The following is a 27,652-nucleotide window of genomic DNA, read 5'->3' as shown; positions in this document are numbered from 1 at the left end:
CGTTACTTCTTTAAAAAAGAACAAGAAGCTTTGAGCCAGAAATAGCAGGACACATGGAGAAAATATGTTTCTGTGGGACTGCAACAATCCCTCACTTAAATATTAGCTGTTTGCATTCTCTGGACAACAGAGTAAGGAGTGTAATGGTTGGGAGGAATGGGGAAAGGAAGTATGACACACGCTGTAGTAAAATCCCCTTAATCCCATGGTTCTGAATCACTGTTGCAGTAATGTTTGTAGGACTTTCAATTTAGAGCCGGAATCCATCTGAGTCAAATTGTTTTCTTTTTAAGTGCTTTTGCTCTTTGAACCTGACTGTACAATATTTATCAAAGGGTGCTGATCATTATTTATTGAATGCCCTGGCTTTCTGTCTTACCAAATGACTTACAGTTAAAAACCACAAAATGATAGTTTATTAGGGATATCCATGGGTGTCCATGAGCTTCTCTGAAGATGCCAGAGACGGATGCTGGGGAAACTCTTCTAGAACATGGCCACAGAGCCCAAAAAACTCTGAATTTTGAATTCATCTGATTAACCTTGTAAAAACATACAGTAAGCATCCACAAAGCTGTTCGACTACTGGCTTGTTAGAAAATTGGCACGTCAGGTACTTTGTGGACATAGTTTGGGATTTGATTTGGGGAAAAGCTTGTCTAACAGTCAATAAGTTATTTCGCAGAAACAGCTTGTACTTTTATAATCTGCTTTGTACCAGATTGAAGGTTTGGATGTCTTTCTATATTCAAAATCCCTTTTCATGTCGTCAGTGAAAATCTTAACAATAGTATGCATGCCGAGATGACATTAGAGAAAATTACAGTTAATTTCCAGAATTGTACTGAGTCTTCTCTGTTCTGAGGATTTGGAAAGCATCATTTTGTTAGATCTTCAGTCTGACATTGATGAAAGCTTGTAGTGGTATAGAAGTATAGTTTTGCAGATGACTTCTTTAAAGTAGGGGAACTCATTTGTACATAATGTAGCAGCTGTACTATGTGACACTGCCAGAAGCTTGTGCAAAACCATATTTTGAAACGCAATTCTACTAGAACTACCCCAAATTGCTCCTCCATGTAACTGATAAGACCGTCTTGGCAACAAAGGTTTTAACATTTGTTGTAATAAACAATGGTCTTCAGTTTATAATAAAGCTTTTTATGAGCCCCAGTGAACAGTGGGAGACCTCAGAATGAATGTACTGTAAAGCCTTTTTGTGAAGATGAAGCCCTAAGCATTTACATGCAGGTCCCATTTATGCTCTTTTTGCCTTTTGACAAACAACACTGGTTTTATTTCACTGCAATTAACATTATTAATAAAGAAACCTTCCTGCTTAAACTTAGTTCCAGATTGTAAAAGCACTCTTCTTGTGTCTACTTGATGTGATGAAACAAGGACATGAAGGAGCACTAGCACTGCTGATAGCCAGTTGAAGATGAAGAAGAAATGATGGAGGAAGGAAAGTTCCTGAAAGAGATCATTTATCTTGAGATTAAATGGAAGCAGTGACAAGATACAGCTTTGTTGTCCTCTCCGTATTGTAGGTCTTGCATCTTGAAGAGTCCCAACCATTCAGTTAGAATTTCAGTATCTGTATTGGAATGAGTGACCCAAAAAACCTGAGTCAGTTTATCCATGGGTCAATATAAATACTGTACTTTAACTTTTACCCCAAAAAGGAACCATTCCCTGGTGAAAGGTAAGAGAGTAATCTATCCCGTTCTCTCATGCCATCCTATCTTTAGTATAAGCACAAACACTTAGGTCTGCTGAAATTTTGTAAGTTCTTTGTTATTGGTTTCCTTTGCCTTTCTGCTGGAAACTTTGCTTTGTTACATGCCCCGAAGTTTTACCCTAGACTTATCCATGGGCCATATCAAAAACCATAATTTTGGCCCCAAAACCTGCCCTCGACTTGCACATGAGGTCGACTTATAGTGAAGTATATACAGTAATTCAGAACAAAGCACTGGTCAGTTTTACTCTCTTCTTTACAAAAGCCAGCTCATTCTGAAGACAGAACTTGCTAATTTCCAAATGAGGGAGATACTGCCTCCAAGTGAATGTTGGTACGGCCCAGTGCTCTCTGGTCAGTTGTGGAGTAAGGTGTTCAGGAAACTGAGATTCAGATCAGGCTGAGAGTTTCCCCTGAACCGAACAGGCTGTGCTGTTACGATGTGTGTGGGTTGTTTCGTTGTTTTTCTAAAAAAAGTCTTGTACCAAATGACAAGTTGGAAAGCTGATCCTGTTTCATTGCTGACATGCAGTCAAACCTGGCCACACACATACCTTTGCAGATCAGCATGTACCAAAACGTAGTGAATGTAACAGGTGTCAAACTTGCAGGAGTTGACCTGGCATTCTTCTGGCTTGTCAGGCAGAAAGTAGACTTGACTGTGGCAGGCTCACGTCATGCATATATTTTAAGTTGGGGGAGGTGTAGTTTCAAGAATAAAGGAGTTATGCAAATGCATTGTTCTGGTTGATGCTTTCATGTGCTGGACTTCATTCCAGCATCTCAATTGTGGCTGAAGGAACACTCAGAGGACAGATGAAAGTCTTGGATGGGGAAGATTCTTTGCTTTTAAAAGCAACTTCTATCCATCTCTACTGCTGCTTCATACACCACTTGGCAGACCTACATACTGTATAACAAAACACTGCTAGCTCTAGCCTCGGACATGCTTACACTTGTTTTGGATGTCTTGTAACTGGTACAGGTGGTGCTAGCTTACTGTCTGGAGGCCAAGGAAGGAACATAGAGTCAGAAAGGGGAAGTTACCCAGTGACTCAGTTCAATTCATGACACTGAGGTTGACTGTTTAAAGCATCCTCTGAAACAATGTAAGTCAGCAGAGGCTGAGCACAGTGAAATACTGTCGTTGCTTCAGGTCACAGATGTTGGAAGAAGAGAGAGAGAGAGAGAGAGAGAGAGATGCCATGTAACCTGCCCTCTTCTGCTCCAAACTCACCTGTCACCTTCAAGTTTGGTCAAGGGCACTGTCTGGTTACTAATGTTCAAGATCTTTTCAGCTGCCATCCAATCCATCCAATTGCATGGACTGGGAGGGTGCCATCTTGTTCTTTACAAAATGTCTTGGGCCAGCCCTTGTGACAATACGGTCGGCCCTCCGTATCCACAGGTTTTTTTTTATCCATGGATTCAAGCATCCAGGGATTGAAAATCTTCAAATATATAGATTGCAAAAATGCAAACCTTGATTTTGCCATTGTGTATTAGGTCACCGTTTTACTATCCGTTGTATTTAATGGGACTTGAACGTCCACATGTTTGGGTATCCATGGGGGGGACCCCAGCAGATAAGAAAGGCCCACTGTATTCAGATTCTGCATCCAGACTGAACATGAGATGGCTGTGTCCTCCAGTCGTTCGCCTACTTCCAGCTCCCATACCAACCTGGCCTTTCTTTTTTTCAAGTACCTCATTCAGCTTTGAGAATCACCTGTCATTTTGGATGAGCAGGGTTTAACTTCCGCTCTTGCATTACTCTTTTAATATGTATTTTACTGTCCATAAGGACTTACCACTACTATTAGGCCACTATTGGGGATTTGCTGGTACTGAGCATTTTCCTATCAGGGGCTGCCCATCCTGCTGGGTCAGTCCTATTACTGTATCCTATGAAAGCACTGACCAGAAGACCCTCCTGTAACTTCAGGACATTGCTTCCTAGTCCGGGGGGGTTGGGAGAGGAATTGGATTGTTCTTGTGTTGCTAATATCAACACTAGGATCTCTTCCCCTTTGGGCCCATTGAAATGGATGCCAAATGTATTTGCAGCATTTCTATATTCCTTTTCAGCCACTGCTCCCAATACCCTCTTGGAATCACAGATTCAAATTTGATTCAGAAAAAGCCTCAGGGAACAGCAGAGAACCACTCTAGCAGGGACAGACTTCCAAAATGAAAGTGGAACATTTTCTTTACTTGCTTCCAGAATGCTAGAAGAGAGCGAGGTAGAGCCAAATAAACAGCTTGTGGAAGAGCTGTCCAAAGCTCCAGGGTGGCCACTGAGAAAGACCAATTTGTTCTCTTCACAAGATGAAACCTGAAGCAAGGATTCGCTGGCAGCTGTTAAAACTTGGACTATGCTGTAATAGAGATTGTGGGAGGAATTGCCTTTGCGCTTGCCACCCATATCAGCTCTTCCCAGCCTGAATTGCCATCAGTACCTATAGCCCATGTTCCTATTGTCCATTTCCAGTTTGGCACCTTCTGCCACAGCATGCGGTTACCATTTCGGAGTAGGAAGGAGGCAGCTGTTGCCTTGTTTTATATAATCTGACATTTTTTTGAGTGTTACACTATTTTAAATTTTATTTGGGGTATGCTCAGTAGAAAGTTGGGATGCAGATACTAATGGAGATAGAGGCAGTGGAACAGTCCCCATTTTCCTTCAACAGACTGTCAGAGTTTTGCTGATGAGACTGGTTCTGTTGCATTGGACTCAACAAGTGATGACATTACCTAGATTTTATGCCACACAAGCAATGGATAGACTAGTTTGATTCAGTTTGTGCAACCATAAGATCACATTCATCTTGTTAGGTATTTCTTAGGGCTAGGGTTGTGATTGTGACTGGCTGTTCATCCTTAAGCCCCCCCCCCCCTTGAGTGAGTGAAGACAGCAAGTTCGTACTCTGAAAGAAACATAGCAGTATAGCTGGAATATTGGGAAAGTCGTATGGATTTTAGTGAATGCACTGGAAACTAGTATGTGCCTCAAACTTTAGGGAAGATTTTCAAAGATCAGGGCGCCCCCCCCCCCCACCTGTTTTCAGCATCCAGGTGGAGGGGCCATGTCTCTTGTTATTCCCCCTGAATTCCCTGTACTTTATGCATTCGTCATCTTATCTCTGTCCCAAATGACCACTGGTTTGGTGCACTCTTAAAGCAGAGGTGGGCAATGGTGCAGGAAAAGGGCCAGTTTTCACCAATGTGCCTCTCCAAGCCTGCACCAGTGTACCAAAGCCTCTCTCCTCTATTTTTCCTTGGTGATTTTTCTCCCAACGCTTCCTCCAAAATGGTCCAAACCCTCCACAAAACAATATTGGCCCCCCAAGCCTGTCACATACCTTAAAAATCTAATAAAACCCCATAAAATCCTCCCCCCCAAATCAGCTGTAATTGAAACAGAAAGCAAACAACATCAGGAGCACAGTGTCTTTCTTTTTTAAACTTCCCCTGTCTTTGTAGTTTTTGAGGATGTATGTATATGGTTTCTTCTTACATACCAAGCTTCTCAAATACGAGAAGACCACTGTTATCATGCAGATACTCTTTCTGAAATGTGACTGCTCTGCGGAGGCCAGCCTTCCTCTTCATACTGTGAGGTGAAAGAAGCTGTTGGCTAGGCTGCCCTTTTGATAAAGCTAAAATATGATTATTGCTGCTGGGGAAATATTGATGGCTAGTATAACAAGGATCCCTGTACTGCCTGTTATTGGCCTCAGCCAACTAGAAACTGGCAGTGGAAAAATCAATAGAGGTCAACGCGTGCACACCATAGCTCACTCGATCGATGACTGTCTTCATAATATTCCTTGCTCACATCATAGCTCAGGAAACAGGTGAGCCTTTTCCAAACATTCAGTTGTGGACCAAATAACCAACATTCAAGGAGCGTCCCAGTGAAGGTAATGACTTAAGACCAGAAGGAGATACCCACCAGAGCATCTCTGTTCTTCATGGGAAGGTAGGACCAAAAAGAATAGGTCACTATACTCTGCGGAGCAGACAGAAGTTTGGAGGCAAAAAAGGTTATACATTTTTTAAGGGTTTTTAAAAGACCCTTGTAGGGCACAAAAATGCCCCTAGAAGCCACATGTTGCTCACAGACTGTTCTATTCCCCACCCTGATTCACCGTGTCAAATTGATTTATAGAAGTATCAGGTATTTTGCCTGTTTAAATTCAGCAACTATAGTACCAACAGTAGTAATATCAGGCATGTATGTTGCACTTTCAAGCATGCGGTATTCTTTACATACTTTGCAGTCTTTACACCAACCTGTGGTTGGTTCAAATTGTGATTTACTTATTGCAGATGGAGGGTTGAGACTGGGAAAGAGACCAAAACCACTGAGTGCGTTCCTGATGGTGGCCAGGTTCAAAGTAATGGCTTCCTGATTTACCACTCCGTCTTTTAACTTAGTGGTGTAAAAACATTACTCCACCAGCTTTCAGTCATAATAAAAATCCATTGATTTTTTTGTTGTGTCCAAAGATGAGACTACAGTGTATGAAGCTCCCTCTGGAACAAGATTTTAACTGCTTGCCATTCAGTTCTTCAAGCGTGACAAATGTGCTGAGCGTGTGTTATAAAAAGGAAGGGTGTGGGGTAACAACTTTAAAAAAAACAGGGCTGGGAAGCCCTGGATCGTGGGTCTATTCTTGGCTTTGTCACTGACTCACTGCAGTCTCTTCACAGCCTTGCCTTCTCTAACTCTTACCATTCTAAATAATTACATTTAGGACACTTGTTTGGTTAAAGTGATTTTAGTTGATCATAACAGTTTTCATCAGTTGATGGCTCAGTTATGTTTGCATGTGAGAAATGATCGTTTTAAAGGGAGGGATAGATTGACTGACTGGTCGATTGATTACAATACAAGCATGTAGTGCAGTAGTCATCATCTTAGAACAGTGGTTCTCAACTTTTGCTTTGCCAGGTGCTCTGGACTTCAGGTAAAAACACAATGTTTTGTTATTTGCATTTTCCCCACATTCACGGGGGTCCTGTGCCCCTAACCCCAGCGAATGTGGAGGGACGAGTGTACTTGTGAAATCATTTTTAGCAACCCTGAACCATTGAACAGTCCAAGTACTAATCCAACAGTTATGCAGATCAATTACTCTGTAGGGTTTCATCTCTCCCCATCCCCAATAAAATAATTTAGTCATCATTCTGAAAGAAAATATTCCACTATTCAAAGTTCTGCCTGCATCTCATTTCTGATATGCCATCTTTATCCTCTTTGGGGGTGTTTTCATGTTTGTTTGTTAGAGATCGCACATCTAAAATTAGGTTGTGAACAGTTAGCATTGTCTGTCTTTGTTCTGTATTGTTCGGAACATGCTTTCCAATGCTTAACACATACCTCCCTCATACTGTTGCTGGCAGTTTGTTAGGTCTTGATAAATAAATTCACAGTCATCTTAACACATAGAGATATTACAGAGCTATTAGTAGCGATTGTAGGAGATGTAGGATGACCCCACTGAGTCATGGAATTGGGGAGAGATCCCCCATTCTGTTCTCCACATACATCTATAGTTGTTTGAAGAAAGCATGGATTTTCCCCCCAAAATGAAAGGCTGTCGCTTGCTTCCATTCTAGACTTCTAGAGATCTTGGAATTTTGTGCTCAGTGTTTTGTGGCATTTTAATTATGTCTTAAGAAAGACGTTGTCCTAAAGTGACGTTGTTGTTGTTTTTTTCAGTGTACCAGTTCTGATGCCCATCTGTTTTATTGTTCTGCAGCACAGAATATTTAATATTTGAATAACTAAACCAATCCTTTTGGCATTTCTCCTCTCATTTGGAAGTCACTGGGAACTAAAAGGTTTTAAAGCATTTTTGGCATTTGGCCAATAAGAGCAAAGCTTAAAATTGCTTGGTTTTGGAAGGAAACTAGTGTGGCAGCATGTAATCTGCGAATGGACAAAGTATGATAATGGGAGACCAGTTGCATCACATTAAGGTAGCAAAGGGCACCATTTATAACCCCAATGCTGTTTATATATACCATTTATAAATTTGGTAAAGGTTAACTCACTCTGAATGGCAAAGAAGCCAAATAATTATACCGTATGGCTATTTATGGATCTGACAAAAGTAACATAATAGTTCAGTGCTATGCATATTTACTCAAACATTAGTCTCGCAGTATTAAACTGGATTCGCTCCCAAGTCTATTTAAAGCTGCATCCTAAGGGCCACATCCAATGTTGGTCTTATTTAGAGTAGGCCCATTAAAATAAATGGGACATTAGCCATCACTTACATCATACCCACTGATTTCAGTGGGTCCGCTCTAGTTGGCACTTAGATTTGAATTAGACATAAATATTCTTGGAAATGGTGGAAAACAGATGTGTCCATTTATTTATAACATGGACAAGTAAGATAGCAAGAGGGTGGTTTGGGTTGGGTTTTGTTTGATTTGTATAATCTTAATCTCCTGTTGCAGAATGGATCAGCTCCCACTGTCCTTATCTTCTTCTGGTCCTATCTCCAGACGACAAATGCTCTTTCTTCTTCGCTGCACATAGAAATTTAGTAGGCTGCTGCAGGAGACACAGAGCTCTCTGCTTCTCTTTTGCCAGCCCACCCCCGCGCCCAGATAGATAGTAAAAACCTTTGCAGACTATTAACTTGTGTGGGCTTCATTTGTAAGTCTGTGATAGATGTAAACATCTGTTCCATATTACTTTATTAAAAGAAAGAACACATAAAAAAATAGAGAGAAGGACAATCTGGTAATAATAATTTCAGTAGGACATTCAGGCTGAATTCAGTTAACATAGTCTAGGCATTTTCAAGGGCAGCCGTATTAGTCTGTTTCAGTAAAGGGAATCTTGTTGTTGTTGTTGTTAGCTGCTTTCAAGTCAACTATGAGCCTATCCATCCTCTCTTTCCACTACCCTCCACCTTTCCTAACATCAGTAGTGAGTCCTAGCTTCTCATAATGTGTCCGGAATACAACAGCCTCAATGCAGTCATCTTGGCTTCCAGAGAGAGTTCAGGCAAATCCTGGGATTTGCTGTTTGGGGAGGGGTATTTATAATTCTCAACCCTGGGGGCAGTGGAAAGAGCCAAGGGTGGAGAAAAAGGGGGCATCAACGGGTCCATCGGTCAAAGCATTTGCACACAAGAAAGACAAGGGAAACCAGCAGCATTTAGAGCCATGATACGGTTGCAATGGACTTGTGGCAAAGGCCGGCAAGGACAAGAGGCTTCTTGATCACTGCTTGGCTGCTGTTCCCAGGCTGACTGGTTGCAAAGGGAACAGTGACTGAACAACCGTTCAAGCAGTAGTTGAGAAGACTCTCGCCCACGTTGCCCTTTGCTACAAGGCCAGCACAGGCAAGAAGCTTCTTGGTCGCTGCTCAGCCAGCAGCTTGGTTGCTGCTCCCAGAGTGACTGGGTGCAAAGGGAGAATGGTTGTATTGAATTTGCAGTAGAACAGAAGACCTAATATTAAGAAATAAGTGTTGGGGGGGGGTTGCTAGGGTTGTCACCTAATAGGAAAGGTGGTGGTTGCCTGAAAAGGTTTGAGGACCATTGCTCTAGTGCCTCACCAGACTGCAAGCCTTAGGGTTCCACAGAGCAGGACGATGGCAGTCCCAAGCAGAATCATAGTGCTATAACTGTGTGATAATGATAATATATCTTTCTACCCGCCTCAATCTATGCATCAAGGCAGAGAACAACAACAACTAAGAGACAAACAGTATCAGTTAAAAAGGTGTCACTCTAAAGCAGATGTAATTTTTTTAAAGAGGGGGAAGTTCTCGTCCAAAGATAGGTGAAAGGGCTCTCGTTGCAAAACTGTACATTCCAGAAGGAGTCAGGCGTTGTTGCTGCTGTTGCTGGTATTTGTGCCTTTAAATTGCTGTTGAGGCTACTTGAGCCGTCACTGTTAGGAATCTGTAGATTTCATTGTGTGGCTCATACCCAAAGAGAGAGCGTCCTGTAGAGTGAACTCTGAGATTCCTGCTGTTAGTGGTGCTTCCTGCTGATCAGCCCAGCTTCAGTGTAATTAAGAGTAATTTTGAAATCTGTTGCTGCTGCAGTCCATGGAGACATCAGGTAAAGAACATCTGGAATCTTACTTGATGGTGGCGGCTCCACATCTTTGTTAAAGCCTCCTCACATGCGCACACACACAATAGGATTCTACGCTAACTTCTTGAAGGACTCTCCGGATATTTTATTGACTTTGAGTCTGCAATTCATAGCATACCTATTTGGAGAGTATGTCTTGTGAAATAAGTGGAATTTCCAATCAGAGATGGAGTGTTCCATGAATTCTTCCATGGGTTGATTTGGCCCATATCAGATAAGACACAGCTTTGGTACTTAAAATAGTACCCAATAAGATTATTTTCTTAAAAGGGATTGTCTTGGCAATCATAATGCCCCTCTTTTTTTATTACGAACCCTGGGTTCTCAGTGGTCTTTCTTTAAAGCAGATGACTGTTGTCTCCCCTAAGTACAGGAGAATAGAAGTAGAAGTGAAATTGTCTTCTGAGACTATTCATTTTCTAGTCAACATTTTTTCTTGCAACATTTTTTTTAAATAAATGCCTTTTTAAAGAAAATGAAAAGTAGTGTTTCATTTTGAGAGCCAGCGTGTGTAGTGGTTTGGGTGTTGGTCTTGGAGTTGTGAGACCAGGGTTTGAATCCTCGCTCAGATACAGAAGACCCACTGAGTGACCTCAGGCAAGTGACATTTTTGGGAATGACTTGAAGGCACACAACAACAGAACACATCCCTGGGAACAAGCAAGTGTCCATTATGCACCTTACCCATGTTTTATTTGTTCCTCTGGTTTGTGCTCCCCCAGTAATGTATTTCCATATTGTGTCATATATTCTGCATTAACCATTCTTCCTACTTAGTTTTTTTCTTCTTATTATTTTCCAGTTAAATCTGTGTTGTTTCATAGAGTGCTATATCCTTAATACTCTCTAGAAGGAATATAGTGCATTTGATTATTATCTTTACAGCTGCCTTGTTGGCTAACCATTTCTTCTTCGTGGTCTCTGCGAATCACACAAATGGGTTATTTCTGCGCATGCGCAGCAAACTCGGAAACTTCTAGAATCTCTGGGCAGAAAGTCATGTAACTTTCTGCAGTCTCTTTGCAACTTTTTGGCGGTAGCCCCGCCCATCCCGTATATAAAGCCCCTGGTGGCCCGCTCTCCTTCAGTTCCTTCATTCCGCCGCGCAAGCAGCTCGAGGAACTGCGCTCTGTTGTACCGTCTTAGAATCTCTGACCAATTGGACATTTGACCAACCGGACTGGACTTGACTATTCTTTGGATTACGTTTGGACTTGTTCTGTTATCTCCTCTCTCGTTCAGACCACGGACCGGCCTTGACCACTCCTCGAAGCCCTGCTTGTCGGAGAGGTACTACCCCTGACCTAATGGCTTCTTTCAAGCAAGTCTTTATCAATGACTTGGAGGAAAAAATTGGGGGAATACTTATCAAATTTGCAGATGACACTAAAGTAGGAGGAATAACTAATACTCCAGAGGACAGGATCAAAATTCAAAATGACCTGAATAATAATAATAATAATTTGTTTTATATATATACCGCTATTCCAAAGATCATAGCGGTGAACAGCAAGTAAGCTAATTAGCAAGTAAGCTAATTTGCCCCCAACAGTCTGGGTACTCATTTTAGCGACCTCGGAAGGATGCAAGCCTGAGTCGAGCTTGGGCCCTTTTGCTGGTCTTGAACTCGCAACCTTGTGGTCTTGAGTGAATGGCTGCAGTACAGGCATTTAACCACTGCGCCACCAGGCGCTAACAGAATGAACTTCAACAGGGAGAAATGTAAGGTACTGCACTTAGGGCGAAAAAATAAAATGCACAGATATAGGATGGGAGACACCTGGCTTAAGGAGACAACATGTGAAAGGGATCTAGGAGTCCAAGTAGACCACAAGTTGAACATGAGTCAACAGTGTGATGCGGCAGCTAACAAGGCCAATGCGATTTTAGGCTGCATCAATAGAAGTATCATATCTAGATCCAGGGAAGTAATAGTGCCACTATATTCTGCTCTGGTCAGGCCCCACCTGGAATATTGTGTCCAGTTCTGGGCGCCACAATTCAAAAAGGACATTGAGAAACTGGAGCGTGTCCAAAGGAGGGCGACTAAAATGGTGAAAGGTCTGGAAACCTTGCCCTATGAGGAACGACTCAGGGAGCTGGGGATGTTTAGCCTGGAGAAGAGAAGGTTAAGAGGTGATATGATAGCCCTATTTAAATACTTGAAGGGATGTCATATTGAGGAGGGAGCAAACTTGTTTTCTGCTGCTCCAGAGACTAGGACCCGGAGCAATGGATGCAAGCTACAGGAAAAGAGATTCCACCTCAACATTAGGAGGAATTTCCTGACAGTAAGGGCTGTTCCACAGTGGAACACACTTCCTCGGAGTGTAGTGGAGTCTCCCTCCTTGGAGGTCTTCAAACAGAGGCTGGATGGCCATCTGTCGACGATGCTTTGATCTGGATTTCCTGCATGGCAGGGGGTTGGACTGGATGGCCCTTGCGGTCTCTTCCAACTCTATGATTCTATGATTCTATGAATGTATAAATTGCGGGGTCAAATTCCCCATGTCGGACGGCCACGACAAATGCGTCCTGTGCCTGGGGGAGGGCCACGTCCCGGGATCTTGCAAGCACTGCAAGGCCATGACGGCTCAGGCCCTAAAGAATAGAGACCAAAAACTTAAGGCGTCTCTATACGACAAGGTCTTTAGACCTACAACATCCGAGACTCAGCCGTCCACTTCTGAGGCCCCAAAGACAAAGGCGGACAAAGCCTCAAAGAGGGCTCATCCCGACAAGCAAAAGCCCCCTAAACCACCAAAGGAGGGCCGAGACTCCAGGCGAGCTAGGTCGGCGTCCGCACCGCCAAAGACTAGACGCAAGGGCCCACCGAGCACCGTGTCGGTGCCTCCACCTGATCCCCGGCCCGTGACGACTCCCATCCCGGAGCTTTCCTCTGGATCGGCACCTCCGCCCCTAGAGCCGAGGGTTTTGATCTCTTCGCACCTCACCGTCCAGGAGCCAGATTTGCAGATAGTTAACCTGGACAACTCATCGGAGTCCGAGGGCGAAATACCGGACTCAGATGCACCAATTTCACCACAGAGACAGAGGCAACTGTCTCCATCACCATCCCGTTCTAGACGGGGCAGAATTTCACCAACCCGTGCTAGACGAGACAAGTCTCCACCTCCAATAAGAGACAGGGCCACATTGGGAACTGAGGCCGACGAAGCCCTCGACAAGGGCCGCCGGGACCGCTCCCCATCATATGACCAACTGGATAAGGCCCTTTTTGATACTTACCCTGACCTCATCTACAACTACCAGACTGGTCAGTATTTACTCCCAGTAGGCGCAGACCATCTGCGCCAGAGGATTCCTGGCCCGACTAGAGTGAGGCCTCACTCTCCGCAACGCCGTCCCATCCGTGAGAGGTCGGAAGAGCCTATAAGACGTCCTTCTCCAATCAGAGAGCCGTCACCTGTAAGCCGCAGAGACAGCAGGTCTCCTTCGGGGTCCCGCTCCTGATCTGTGTCACCATCTATCTAGCTGGACCCGGAACAGCCCTTGGCCTTTGGTTTACCAGATGTTCCATCTCCTACCGACGATGTCCGCGCCTTCTCTGATAAGATTATCAGAATGGCCAACGCACTCAAGTTAGAGGTGTCCCATCCGGACGACGACGCCCTCGATCCGGTGGAACGCCGGATCCATGGTTGTGCTCCCGCTCCACCATCCCTGGCGTTCTTACCATCCCTAGAAAAAATCGCCAAGAGATCGTGGGACACGCCAGCGTCTATAGCTTCTACGTCCAGGAAGATAGAGAACCTGTACAGGGTTACTCCTTCAGGACCGGCTTGGCTGTTCAATCACCCCAAACCTAATTCGGCAATAGTGGAAGGCTCTCAAACCTCCTTTGCTGCTCGTCCCTCCTCTTCACCTATGGACAAGGAGAGTAAAAAGATTGACGGTTTGGCGAAAAAATTTTACGCCTCAGCCACCCTGGACATAAAAATTGCCAACTATGCGGCCTGTATGGGAGCTTATGTTCAGCTCCTCATGGAACGGATGGACCCCGTCATCAATGATCTCCCAGATGACAAAAAGAGGATTTTGACAGCGATTCGGAATGAGGTTCACTCCGTTGGAGGCCAGCAGATCATCTCGGCGAGACATTCCACGGATTGCTCCTCCAAAATTCTTTCGGGCTCCGTGGCTCTTCGACGCTATGCCTGGCTGCGTTCATCTGATCTAACCCCACAGGCCAAAGCTGCGATTGAGGACATGCCTTTCGATAATTCCGGCCTGTTCAATAAAGAGACTGATGAAAAGCTCAGCTTTAGGTACAGAATGAAAACAGCAGCCAGAAAGCACGGCATGTCTGCCTCCAGCTCTAGACCTCAAAGGCAACGCTACAGTGGCCAACGTGGATGATTCCATCACGGTCAACAACGCTCCCACCAGCCGGAACGACAGTTCCAGCCCCAGGACCCTGGTCATCAAGGCGGCCGGCCTCGTTCTCCTTCCCATCAAGACCGTCGCCAACAACCTCAAAACCGTTACCAGCAGGGCTACAAAAAGAAAGACATCAGAGGCAAGAAAAGGTTCTGAAGTTCTCCTGCGCACTTCGTCACTTCCCCGGCAAACAGCCTACAGCCCTTCTTTAAAACCTGGGCATCCATCACTACTGACTCTTGGGCCCTTAACATAGTTCGAGCGGGTTATGCCCTAGAGTTTTCTCAGCTCCCCACTACCGGAGCCATTATTACCACTGTCCCCTCGGACACCCTTCTCGACGAAGTGCGCTCTCTCCTGGACAAGGGCGCTATCGAGCCCGTACACCCTTCACAGGCCCGATACTGCTTCTTTTCTAAGTACTTTATTGTCCCTAAAAAACCTGAGTGCCTTAGGCCTATTTTGGACTTGCGAGCACTAAATTCCTTCATAGTCTACAAACGCTTCAGGATGGTAACTCTCGCTTCTATTTTACCACTCTTACAGAAGGACTCCTGGTTCGCTACGCTCGACCTGAAGGACGCCTATTTTCATATTTCGATACGAGACAGTCATCGAAGATTCCTCGCCTTTACCGTCGGAACAGTTTTCTTTCAGTACAAGGTCCTTCCGTTCGGTCTGTCTTCGGCGCCGAGGGTCTTCACGAAATGCATGGCCCCCGTCGTTGCTTATCTTCGTCAGCATGGTATCGTAGTCTTCCCTTACCTGGACGACTGGCTGTTCACTGCACCGTCAAAAGAGTCCCTCCGCCATCAAATGGACTTTGCACAAAGTCTTCTGACATCACTGGGCCTTCGAGTCAATCTCGAAAAAATCACATTTGACTCCGTCCAGACAGATCGACTTTATAGGAACACTATTGGACTCAGAGTCAGCCAAAGCCTACCTCCCGCTATCCAGATTTCAAACTCTGGCAACGGCTATACGGGCTTGCCTACGATACAGACACTTACCAGCCCGTGTGGTGCAAGTAGCAATGGGTCATCTAGCCTCCACAACCTTTGTTACACCTTGGGCAAGACTCCGCCTCAGACCAGTACAGTCTTGGTTCCTCTCAGTCTTCGATCCCGTGAGGGACTGACCAGGAAAGATTCTCACCATCCCAAGAAGGGTCCAGTCTTCCCTGAGATGGTGGCTCCAGCCAGACAACGTCTGCTCCGGTATGCCCTTCACTCCTCCCCAACCAGAGATAACTCTGACTACAGATGCATCTCTGCAGGGATGGGGAGCCCACGCGGTGGGTCTGACCGTCAAAGACAGGTGGACCCGCAAGGAGTCCAACCTCCACATCAACGCACTAGAGATGCTGGCGGTGGAAAAATCACTAAGAGCGTTTCAGAATCTGCTCTCCCACAAAGTGGTATTCCTCCTAACAGACAACACCACGACCATGTATTACCTCAACAAACAAGGAGGTACGAGATCAAGGACCCTCTTACGCATCACACTTCGAATCTGGGAATGGTGCATTCGACACAGCATCATGCTCCAGTGCATTCATCTTCCAGGAGACGAAAACGACTTGGCATACCAGCTGAGCAGATCTCAGACGACATGCCACGAATGGAAACTACACCCAGACGTAGTCTCCTGCCTTTTCCAGCACTGGGGCATGCCGTCGGTGGACCTATTTGCTTCCCCCAGCAATGCCCAACTGATCAGTTACTGTTCACGGGTTCGTGCACCAGGCTCTCTGGGAAACGCCTTCCAATTTCAATGGACAAACCGCTTCCTGTACGCGTTCCCCCCCTTTCCACTGGTGACCAGAGTACTAGCAAAGATGCTAATGGACTCCACGGATGCAATTCTGATCACTCCGTGGTGGCCCAGGCAACCATGGTTTGCCCCTCTGCTCCAACGGGCCCAAGACCATCTTCGCCTACGGCACCGGGCCGACCTACTCTCCCTCCACGATGGACAAGTTCACCATCCAGAGATGCATTCTCTCCCATTGGTGGCATGGAGGATTCGATCTTGACTTCTCTTCCACCAGGCGTACAGGACATAATTAGGGCAGCTCAGAGACCATCTACCCAAAGATCCTATGCATACAAATGGGACAAGTTTCTCACCTTTTTACAATCCAAGGACATTCTACCATCCAGTGTTTCCATTCCAGTAGTCCTGGACTTCCTCATGACATTGGCCGAGGCAGGCCTCTCTTTAAGCTCTGTTAAGGGATACCTGTCGGCCATTTCTTCCCACTACTTGTTTCAGAACAAACCCTCTCTATTTAGAAATCCCCGCATAAAAAGATTTCTAAAGGGATTTAATAATTTGCACCCACCTGCGCTAAACCCTCCACCGCAGTGGAGCTTGGATATTGTTTTGGCTCGATTAGTATCTAAGCCGTTTGAACCTCTAGCCACCACGGACTTGAGACTCCTGACGTGGAAAACGGCCTTCCTTGTAGCCATCATATCAGCCCGCCGGGCTAGTGAACTGTGCGCCCTCAGGATGGACCAACCCTTTCTCCGATTTCATAGAGACAAGGTAGTGCTTCGTACGGACATTACTTTTTTACCAAAGGTGGTGTCTGTTTTCCATATGAACCAGGACATTGTTTTGCCCACCTTGGCTCCTAACCAGACCACAGACTATGAACGCCAGCTCCACGCCCTGGATGTCCGCAGGGCGCTGGCGTTCTATTTAGACAGAACTTCCACTTCTAGGCGTTCGGAGAGACTGTTTGTATGTTACTCTGAAGCCAAAATAGGGCTACCTGTTTCACCACAGAGGTTCTCCAAGTGGGTGTCCAACACCATTTACCTCTGCTACGAACTGGCGGGTAAGCCCTTACCAGGCCGGGTTAGAGCCCACGCAACAAGGGCGGTGGCAGCATCCTCAGCCTTTTTGACAGGGATCTCGCTTGAGGATGTATGTAAAGCTGCTGCCTGGTCCCAGCCATCAACATTTATCAAGCACTATAGGCTGGACGCCAGGGCCAGACATGATGCAGCTTTTGGGAGGGCAGTGTTACTCTCTGCTCTTCATTGAGACCTTTGCACTGTTAATAAATCACACAGTTGTTTGGTTTACATACTTTATTGTTGATTGTTTATTGTTCAAATTTTGACACTCCCTCCTCCACTGACTACAGCTCGCTAGTCTAACCCATTTGTGTGATTCGCAGAGACCACGAAGAAGAAGGACAGGTTGCTCACCTGTAACTGTGTTTCTTCGAGTGGTCATCTGCGAATTCACACAAACCCACCCATCCTTCCCCTCAGTGTCTGCTCACTTTACAACGCTGTTAGTCGCGCTGTTTGCGGCTCATTCGGAACTGAAGAGGAGCGGGCCACCAGGGGCTTTATATACGGGATGGGCGGGGCTACCGCCAAAAAGTTGCAAAGAGACTGCAGAAAGTTACATGACTTTCTGCCCAGAGATTCTAGAAGTTTCCAAGTTTGCTGCGCATGCGCAGAAATAACCCATTTGTGTGAATTCGCAGATGACCACTCGAAGAAACACAGTTACAGGTGAGCAACCTGTCCTTCTCTGCTACATATAAGGTCTTAGAGCTTACAACTTGCATCACTGTAATTGTCATCTCAAACTTTAAAGAATTACACGATGCACTTATCCTTAAATTATTAACTATTTACATCTAAAAGTCAACAGAACCTTCCAATCCTGGAAAGCACCAGCACACAAATGTTGTCCTTCCTTGCTTTGAAGTGGACCTGCCTATCCAGACAGCCTTCATATGTTTTGAACTCTGATTCCCATTATGCCCAGCAACTAGAAGGAACCAGGATTGGGAAGCCTGTTTTGAAAGTGATATTTTCTCATGAACATCCCATGTGCTGTCATTTATTTGGATGGAGCACAACCTGGGTTTCAAAAATATCCTTCCAACTGGTCAAGATTGCGTATTAATAACGTTAAATGACTAAACTAAGGTTATCATACTTTGGCTTTATTATGAGACAACGTGGCTCATTAGAAAAAGTAGAAACCTTTTTCAAAGTGAATGTAGAAAGAAAGAAGATTTCAGTACAGATGGATAGACCTAATCAAGGAAACCACAGTTGCCCTTAGTTTGCAAGACCTGAGCAAGACTGGTGGTAACTGAGATTCATGGAGCCAGCTTCAAAGCAAATATCATACCTCCATTAATTTGTTTATAGCATCTCTTTCTTCTATCATCAACCTTGCAAACAAACGGTGGATCCTAGACAGTCCAAATCAACCAGACCAGCTTAGTTTCCTTGAGGGTGCTGCATAACCTGGTGCCATGAATGGACCCTATACTGTAGGGAGCCATATGTTCCTGTAGCCATGTATTCTTGTCATTTGTTTGGGTGACGTACAACTTGGGTGTCAAAATATCCTCCAAACTGCTAAGCATTGATTATTGATAAGGTTAAATAGCTAAACTGAGGTCGTCATACTTTGGACATTCATGAGATGGCACGACTCATTGGAAAAAACGATCATGTATTTTGACAAAGTGGAAAGCATAGAAAAGAGGACGATTGCACTACAAGTGGATAGACTCGATAAAGGAAGCCATGGCTGTCCTGAGTGTGCAAGATCTTAACAGGGTGTTTTGGAGGTCTCTCATTCATAGAGTTGCCATTAAGTCCAAGTCGACTTGTTGGCAAATTACCACTACAAAGGTTAAATGAATGTTCAGCTGTGTCATTTCAGTTCATTTGTTCCAACTAAGGCGCATCAATGTAACTCCTCTTTTTGTTTCCATTTCATGTCTCCACAGTGCCCTTAAAGATAGCCGATTCCCCCCAATGACGAGGGATGAGCTGCCACGGCTTTTCTGCTCAGTGTCTCTGCTTACTAATTTTGAAGATGTCTGTGATTACTTAGACTGGGAGGTAAGACGTCTCTGTCCTTTTCATACAGAAGAGTTGGCTGCGTCACTCAGCACCATTTCGCCATCATCTTCATTAAAATAATTTGGTTCTTAGTGTCTTGAGATCTCATCTTCAACCAGAGAGCGTAGAAATGTGCAGCAAAGTTGCTTAAAGACCTGGGGTTAGTGAAAGTCAAAATGCTTCCTTTTCTGGTGTAGCCAAGCCATCAGATTTCCAACACTACATTTGACCCCTCAAAGCACACAGAAAAATGACATTTTCCCACCAGTTTGATCTCCCCTCCCAGCACCCTCTCACTTTGTCATCTTTTCAGGATCATTTCACATGGCAGGTGGGATGTGTGTGTCCAGTGATGGAATATTCACCATACCAATAAGAATGTAAAAATAATAAGAATAATAATAGTAGTAGCAGCTTGCATAAAAATATGTTTTAGCCCAGCTGTCTCCCTGATGCCATGCATTTAGGACATTTTAAAAACATTTATTTCACATATGAAGTGGTTATGCCCCTCCACCAACTTGCTGTCTCTCTGAGAAGTAGACTCCAGAAAGGGCTTTGACTGATTGAAGCCGATGATGTGTCCTTTCATTTTTTAAAAAGAAAGGTGTGGGGGACATAGTAAGAACCCAATAAATGTTCCTTTTCTCTCTCTTATTCCCTATCCATTTTGGATGGAGCAGCACTCACATGAGCGGTTACCATTAAAAACCACACAGGATGCTTTGTGAGCACGGAAACCTTACCGAACAAGAGTGATTGTCACTGCCTATTCAAAAATCTCATTACAGCTAGCAATTTGCAGTGAGTGTTTAGAGAGATTTTTGAGCATGCATCGCTTGCAACGGTAACGTGTGCATGGCAGTCACAGAGTGCCACATAAATTCCAGCATTCTGCTTTGATATCCATCAGATGACATGTAACAACAGGGCGGGGGTTTTTTAGGGGGTAGTTATCCCCACCAGTTTGCAGGTTTAAAATGTGTGACCCATGCGATGGTTTGCTTTCACTGATAAGTTTGCAAATAATCTTTAAAATTAGCCTTAGGAAGGGTGAACTGTTTGAGTCTAAAGCTATGTGAATATGTCTGTACTGGGAACAGGGTCCCCACCCCTCTGCTCTACAAATTCTACTTCCAGTTTCTGTTTGCCAGAAACAGAGATATATTATACTTGGTTGCATTACAGCTTTCAGTTATTAATACCTATACATTTTTGCATGCAGTTTTGCAGGTCATGAATTGTCTGTTCCGTGTGAACATAACCTCCTGCCTACTAACAGCAGTTCACTCAGTGTTTTTTTTTTGCTGAAATCAAAATGGAGCAGAGATTTCAAAATCATTTTAAGTAACAGCAATTAATAGCAGGATAGCATATGTACACACTTGGAGAGCCCTTTCATATTAGCTACCCTATCATTTTATGGCAGTCTCTCTGTATATGATACAATACAATGTGCTGCAAGGAGCATTATGTTCTCTACATACACAAGTGAGATTTCCCAATAGTCACCATACGGCTTCACCTGAGTGCTATTACAAGTTATAATTTTATAACACTTAAATAAGTATAAATACTCACATCCAGTTCAGTAGTAGCTACAAGATTGTAAACTGGATTTAGAATCTCAAATCCTGGGGATTCACTTATATGATCACTAACCGCTAAATGTGACCCCAAGAATTTACCTTTCCAGCCTGGCAGTGCCCTAGCCAAAGGGTTTCCAAGGCACTGGAGAACAATGCGGAGGGAAATGATATCTGCAGCTATCTCCCAGTTGTGAGGCATCTTGAGAGAAGCATTTGTGGCAGGACCCAGACTCTCCAGCTTTTGTCAACATGCCCCATGACTGGGAAAGTGCTACAGACATCATTTCTCACTATCCTCATCTGTAGTGCCTTGAAACCCCTTTGGTTGGGGCACTGCCAGGCTGAAAAAGTAGATTGGGAGGGAGTTTCTTGGTATCATCAAATGTAACTTCAATGAGAAGAGTTCCATCATCATACTTACGTCTGATGATGCAGAATCTTGAACCACGATACGTAATAAAGGCTCACTCTTAGGAAGCACTGAAGTGTGGACTTCTCCATTCCTTTGAGTCCATTACCACATACATGTTTGTCAGATGTATAACTGAACAACAGAATGTCTCCAACATGGACTGGGCCTTGCAGGCAAAGTCCTATAGGAATAGGTTACTACCGAACAATCACAATGAAAGAATAACTGCTGTAACATATCATTTGCAAGCCTAGAGAACTGTAGGCCTGCAAATCCTTAGTATTGGTCTGTTCAGTAATTTGTTGAGGTTCATCCTCCATTTGGTGCCAAATTATTAGATTGTTCAAAATGTTGGTGGGGAGATATTAAAGGGTTGTCAAGGAAATGATCAGTCAGGGAGCTGTGGGCTTGACTATAGACGAATCCCTCCATCCCTCTAGATCTCACCTAAAAATGCTCCCTCTGAAGTGCTCCCTTCCCTAGCATTCACATTGCAAGAAAAACATGATGTAGTGAACACTGCAATACAAGTTCTGCTAGTATTTAAAAGCAATAAAAGCTAAGCTCTGCACATTCAGTCAGCAGAATTGCCCAGACATATTCCACGTGCACAAAATGAATGTTTATTTCATCACATTTTGTTCATTAGGTACATGAGGTACCATTTGCCATCAACGCGAGTGGAAACTGCTTATTATAATGTAGCAGTACCACTTAGTGTGCCGGCTTGGCTTGGTTTAGTACTAATTCCTAATTACAACAGGTGGGAGGAAAAGATAAGGTGGTTGAAGGGGAAAGTGGATAGGTCATAGAGATGGGGGAGCTTCAGGGGGGCAAAATGAAGGCATTGACCCTCATGTTAGACTTCAGAATTCTGCCCACCAAAGAAAGTTTCCCTCATTTCCCTTCAAAATGCCTTCATTTTGTACACATCTCCAGTTAGCTATGTCTCTGGGGAGCTGTGCATGACTCCTTCCTAGATGACTTCCTTTTTCCTGTCCCATGAAGAATGGGTTTTTCAGTGTATTCATCTCCATAATGGATTAGGAGGGTTATCTAAGCAGGAATCTAAGGTTCCTTTTGACTTGGAAGTCTTTTTGTGTAAGCATATAACCTTTTAAATTATGGCTCAGTATGTAATCTAGGCAAGACGCTAGCATCCTATAAGAAAGAATAAAAAAAATTGAAATGTTAGACCTTAAAAGAATGATGCATCACTGTATTTGCCCCTTACAGAGAGATAGCTTATATCATCCCTGTTTCTTTTAAGGGAACTGCAGTTATGCAATGTGAATGGCAAAAAAAGTCATTTCAAGATGGCTAGAATATGACCTAAAGAGAGAATGTGGGTCTTCCATCTGGTATAACTGCTCATTTCCAGATCATCCTGAAAGGCCATCAGCTCTCGGTTAGGAGACCTTCTTGTAGGTATGCTCTTGATGATCTTGTGGGAGCTAATCCAGCAATTTGCTGATGGTTGCAAAACTCTTTCCAAATTTGGGGGGCCTAGGTGGCTTGTCATGCTGCCATCGATGGCCAAAAAAAGACAGCTGAAAATACAGTGATGCAAACTCATTAGAGTTTCATTGGACAGACTCCTGAAATATTTTCTCCCAGTTGGGGAAATGGATCTTTTCCTTGGGTGCAAAAATTGGGAGGCCTGCCCTTAATTTTATTTGTTGGTAGAGATTTTAAGCATGGAAACGAGAAGAGAGAGGGATGAGCAAATTGGCTGCCATTAGCTCCCATACGGTTTTTCAAATTGCTGCCGTTTTCACCTGTTGTTTCAGTATAATTTGCACGTTTTCCTAGCTGCTTGCTGACAGGGTCACCTGGGACCATAGAGTGCAAATGCAGGCCTTTCATTTCTCCATCCCTTCGTCCATGGCATGGCTAAGTGTGACTCACGCTGCTCATGAACGCGTGCTACCAGGAGCTCTCATGGAGTTTGGGCACATGTTTTTCTTGTCACCTCCACAGCAGTCTCTTTCCTCTCCTTTCCCATCCCTTCCCATAAGACCCAAAAGCTTTGTCACTATCTTAGAAAAGAAGGTCCAAAAGTTGAGTAATGAACAGAATAAAAGAACTACCAGGCTCTAAGGTTTGTTCACACCTGAGCAAGGGACTCAGCGGAACATCTTGGGGTCAAAGCCATATGTTGTGGGGAGGAAAGAATATCTCACCTAGCACCTGTACCTTTTACCACCATTGTTTCTGGTGGGAAATTGCATTAGTTCACCAATGTATTGGGCAGTAGCTCAGTGGTAGAACACATGCTTTGCATGTAGAAGGTGCTAGGTTCAGATTCTAGGTAAAACACAAGGATCTGTGCCTGAAACCTTGATACCAGTCACTGTACACAAGGCTTCAGCTAGTTTATCCAGTCTTCTGACTCCATATAAATCAGCCATGTGTGGCCTGTTTCTCAGCCGTCATGGGTTTTTGGATATGATGGAGGAAGCACTGCTGTATGATTTTGTCTCTGGTAATATTCAGACCTCTGTATGCCTATCTCCTTTTTCGCGGTGGTTGGCATACATGAGGACTGCTCCCTTACCTGCAGCGCTCTTCCACTCTTCTGTTCCTTGGGCATGCAGAATTTTTATTTTCTCTTTTGTCTGGTAACGTTTACAGAACCACATTCCTTTCCCTAAACTCAAAGTGGTTCTTCCTTGCAGAGGCTCTGGAAGGCTTTCTTCTCAGAATTATGAGATTCTACCTCCCCACTTTCTCAAACCCATTCACCCAGTTACTTTTTATTGCTTTAATTGAGGTCCCAAATATAGTCTGATTTCTTGGGGACCTTGCATTTTGTTTCTTGGTTGTTGTTCTGTGCCTTCAAGTAATTTCTGACTTACGGCGACCCTATTACAGCACTTTCTTGGCAAGATTTCTTCAGAGAGGGATTGCCTTTGCCTTCCTCTGAAGCTGAGACACTGATTTGTTCGGGGTCACCCTGCCGGTTTCTATGGCTGAGCATGGATTAGAACCCTGGCTTCTACTATAGTCTAACACTCAAACCATTACACCATGCTGCTCTCCTATGTTTATCTGGGGATATAATGTCCCTCAAAACCTATAGTAGTTCAAGATGAAATCTAAACTCCTGTTGGATGGAATTTTCTGTTTGTCTTGGATCTTCTACACCAGATTCATGGCATGCAGTTCTGTACAAATGCGGGGAAAAGTTGTCTTGACTGTGCAGTCCTGTCCCTCTCCGAATAACGTTTCCTCCTAATACTCATAAACATTTTTCTCATCACAAAGCAGTCCAGCCAGTTTGATGGGGAACTCCAGGGTGTTGCGATGGATTTCATTTATCAAAAAGCTACGCCTTACTGAGAAGCTTAGGGAATCGCTGTACAACATGGAATTTACCAGTAGAGTTAGACCTTTTAATCCACAGATGGCTAAAGCAAATAACAGATGACAGCAGTGGGCAAACAGTTACTGGAATATTTCTTTCACTAGATGCATATTGAATTAAACCGTCACCTCTCTTGGCTCTTCATTGAGTCACATAGGGGCTTTCTAAACCACCATTTGGGACGTCCTCCGGACGTCCCATTTTAAAAAAGGGGCGTCTCTTTTAGACGCCCCTGGGCCTAGTACGGACTCCGTCCGTACAAGATGGTGGCGCCCTTTCTACATGGGCGCCGCCATCTTTGCGTATCGGACGCTTAGCGTCCAGACGTGTCGCGCCGCTGCTGACGTAGCGAGCGCGCCCCTGGCGCCTCGCTACGTCGCAAACGCGACGCAAAAAGAAGCTCCATTTTGGAGCTTCTTTTTTCGGTCCGCGCGGGAGTCGGGCCGTCTGAAGGCTCCGGCTCCCCCGCGGACCTTCTGGCGGCGGCGGCAGAGCACCGCAAAGCGGCAGTCTGTACCCCGCCTTAGATATTTAGGGCAAAGGCTCAGTGAATGGTTCAGAAGTATGTTAGATGATGAAAGAGCACAGCTTTGTCTGATTCAGGGTCAAAGGTAGCTTGAGATGGACTCTAAAGAAAAAGGGAGCAGAAAAGAAGAAGGATGGTGCAATTCAGGCCAAACCCATTTATCAGACCAGCCCCTTTTTCTTTTCACAATTGCCTTATGAGGTAGGCTAGTCTGGGCTACATTAGACCCATGTGAATTTAAACTGTAATTCTCCCCAAATGAAGTCAAGCACTTTTACCCAGGAGAACATCAGAGGGCATTTCATCTCTTTTGGAGTTCAACTCACAAAATGGTAAGGGACTGGGGAAGCTGTAGCCCAAACCACCGGGAGGACTAGAGTTTCCCAGTTATGCCATACTGAATTTCAGTTTCATTTTGCCAATGCAAAATAGGTAGGTTTCACAAAATAGATATAAATAGTAAAGCGGTAATGGATGTGTGTGTGTGTTATGACAGAACAGGATCGATATTATTCAACATCATAGCTGAATTGCAGCAAGAAACGTCTCTACATTTTCAGTAATCACTTGGTTAGTTTCTGCCATCTAGACACAGATATGAAACTGGCCAGAACTTGCAGGACAGAAAATAAGTTCTTCTATCCCTGTAAAAAATACATCACAGAGATGTAGAGGATAATGATTTGGTTGCACCACTTCCGGATGGACGAATTCGAGCCAAGTGCCAAGTATGATACCTTTAAGTCAGCTCTCCCTGACAAGTGATCCACCTTAGCCATGGGGGGGGGGGGGCTTTTATTTAGAGGGTTTGTTTTAGTGATGCCATGTACCTTGCAGGCCACAGATTAGCTTTAGGCTGCAAGCCAACGTATATAATGTTGAGCATAAATAAAATTTCCCTTTGCCCAGGCAACGGTTTTGGAAGGTTAGATAGATCAGCCATTACCTAATACACACACACACACTCATTCCTGTCTAGCTGGGAACAGTTTGAGAAAATAGGTTTAATTTATTTTCTGATGGATGAATTACAGCCCTGAATAGGCATAATGATCAGTTAGCAATGAAGGTTAAATAACCAAGCTGAGTAGTGTCTTAATAGAGGCAATGCAGGTAGATGAATACTTGTTTCTCACTAGCTGAGATCACCAGGGGCAGGATTCTGTGCCTGTCTTTGTCCTAACCTCCTCTTTCGCTTTCTTCCATGTCTTGGAATGGTTTCCACTTGTGGGGAAGAGTACATTGTTCAACCTAAGGACCCACTTTGAGGTCTAGGCAAGCCCTCCTTTCTGAGGCAAGGAATACACATATATACAAACACACTGCCACAACTGGGAGCCTTTACAATTTACAAACCCTCCCTCCATACCTCATAAAGGTTGTCATTGATTAATATAGTATAGCCTTGTATTAATACAAATACATTCTACCATTATAGGTTTTATATAAACCCACTGGGTGACCAAGTCATTACGCTCTCAGCCTCATGGGAAGGCAATGACAAACCTTCTCTGAACAAACCTTACCAAGAAGACCCAATGATAGGCTTGTTTTAGGGTCACCATGAAATGGAAATGACAAGGCACACAACCACAACAATGGGGTTTCTTCAAATGAATCTGAGGATGTAGACTTTTGTCTATGAAAGCTCATGCTGCCAACTTCTTTCTTTCAGTTAGTCTCAAAGGTACTACAAGATCTCTCCGCATACCGATTCTACAGACTGGTGGACCAGAAAGTAAAAGCATTATTAAAACTGACCTGGCCTTTTGAGGGACTTCTGAAAATTAATTTCTCATCCTGGATATGAAATGGCATTATCTGGACCTGTTAAATTTCCTGGAAAATTGATTTGATGTAGCTTATGGTTGGCAGACAAGAGAAGTAATTAGATTTTTTTTTAAGCGTTGATTATGAAATAGATAAGATCACCGTAACCTCTTCTCTTAATACTGGGATTGTGGCATGGATTAGGTTGTGTGTGACAGTTTCCAGTCTAGCCTGCCTTTGTAGGATGCAGTTTATCAACCTAATTTGCAAAGGTCCAGCTGCTGAAAGGAGGGAATAGATTTCACTGGTAACAGCACCTTTGGTCCGGCACAGATCACAGCCACCAACACGAAATTTGGCTATGCTTCAACCATCTTGGGGTCCTAGGCTATTTTTTAAAATATGGTTTATGTTTCAGACTGGTTTTAATTTTTTGATAGCTTAGTAATCTCCTTGACTTCAATTCTGTTAATTTCAGCTATAGGATTTTTTATGTATAAACTACCTTGTGATCCAAACTGGGGGAAAGGTGGAGAAATTAATAATAATAATAATAATAATAATAATAGAAGAAGAAGAAGAAGAAGAAGAAGAAGAAGAAGAAGAAGAAGAAGAAGAAGAAGAGTGGAATATATACAGGAGGGCTCCTGCGACGGCAGCGGGCCCCTGGGAGGCAAGTTGCCGTCGCTGGGGCCCTCCAGGAGGGCTCCTGCGATGGCAGCGGGCCCCTGGGAAGCCAGTTGCTGTCCCTTGGGCCCTCCAGGAGGGCTCCTGCGATGGCAGAGGGCCTCCCAGAGGCCCGTTGCCTGCACCAGG

At 44.3% G+C, this 27,652-nt stretch overlaps 1 protein-coding gene across 2 annotated transcripts in view; it reads left to right on the top strand.

The window, feature by feature from the left end:
- The window catches only part of AMMECR1 (AMMECR nuclear protein 1), a 59,820-nt gene that overhangs the window by 14,627 nt on the left and 17,541 nt on the right, over window positions 1-27,652 (top strand). For both annotated transcript variants that reach the window (XM_042480553.1, XM_042480554.1), the window contains exon 2: window positions 19,058-19,172. In XM_042480553.1, the coding sequence (XP_042336487.1) occupies window positions 19,058-19,172 (115 nt within the window). The remainder of the gene's footprint in view (window positions 1-19,057; window positions 19,173-27,652) is intronic.

This window comes from Sceloporus undulatus, chromosome 7, assembly GCF_019175285.1.
Source record: "Sceloporus undulatus isolate JIND9_A2432 ecotype Alabama chromosome 7, SceUnd_v1.1, whole genome shotgun sequence".
NCBI lineage: Eukaryota > Metazoa > Chordata > Lepidosauria > Squamata > Phrynosomatidae > Sceloporus > Sceloporus undulatus.
This window is presented reverse-complemented; position numbering and strand designations above follow the sequence as displayed.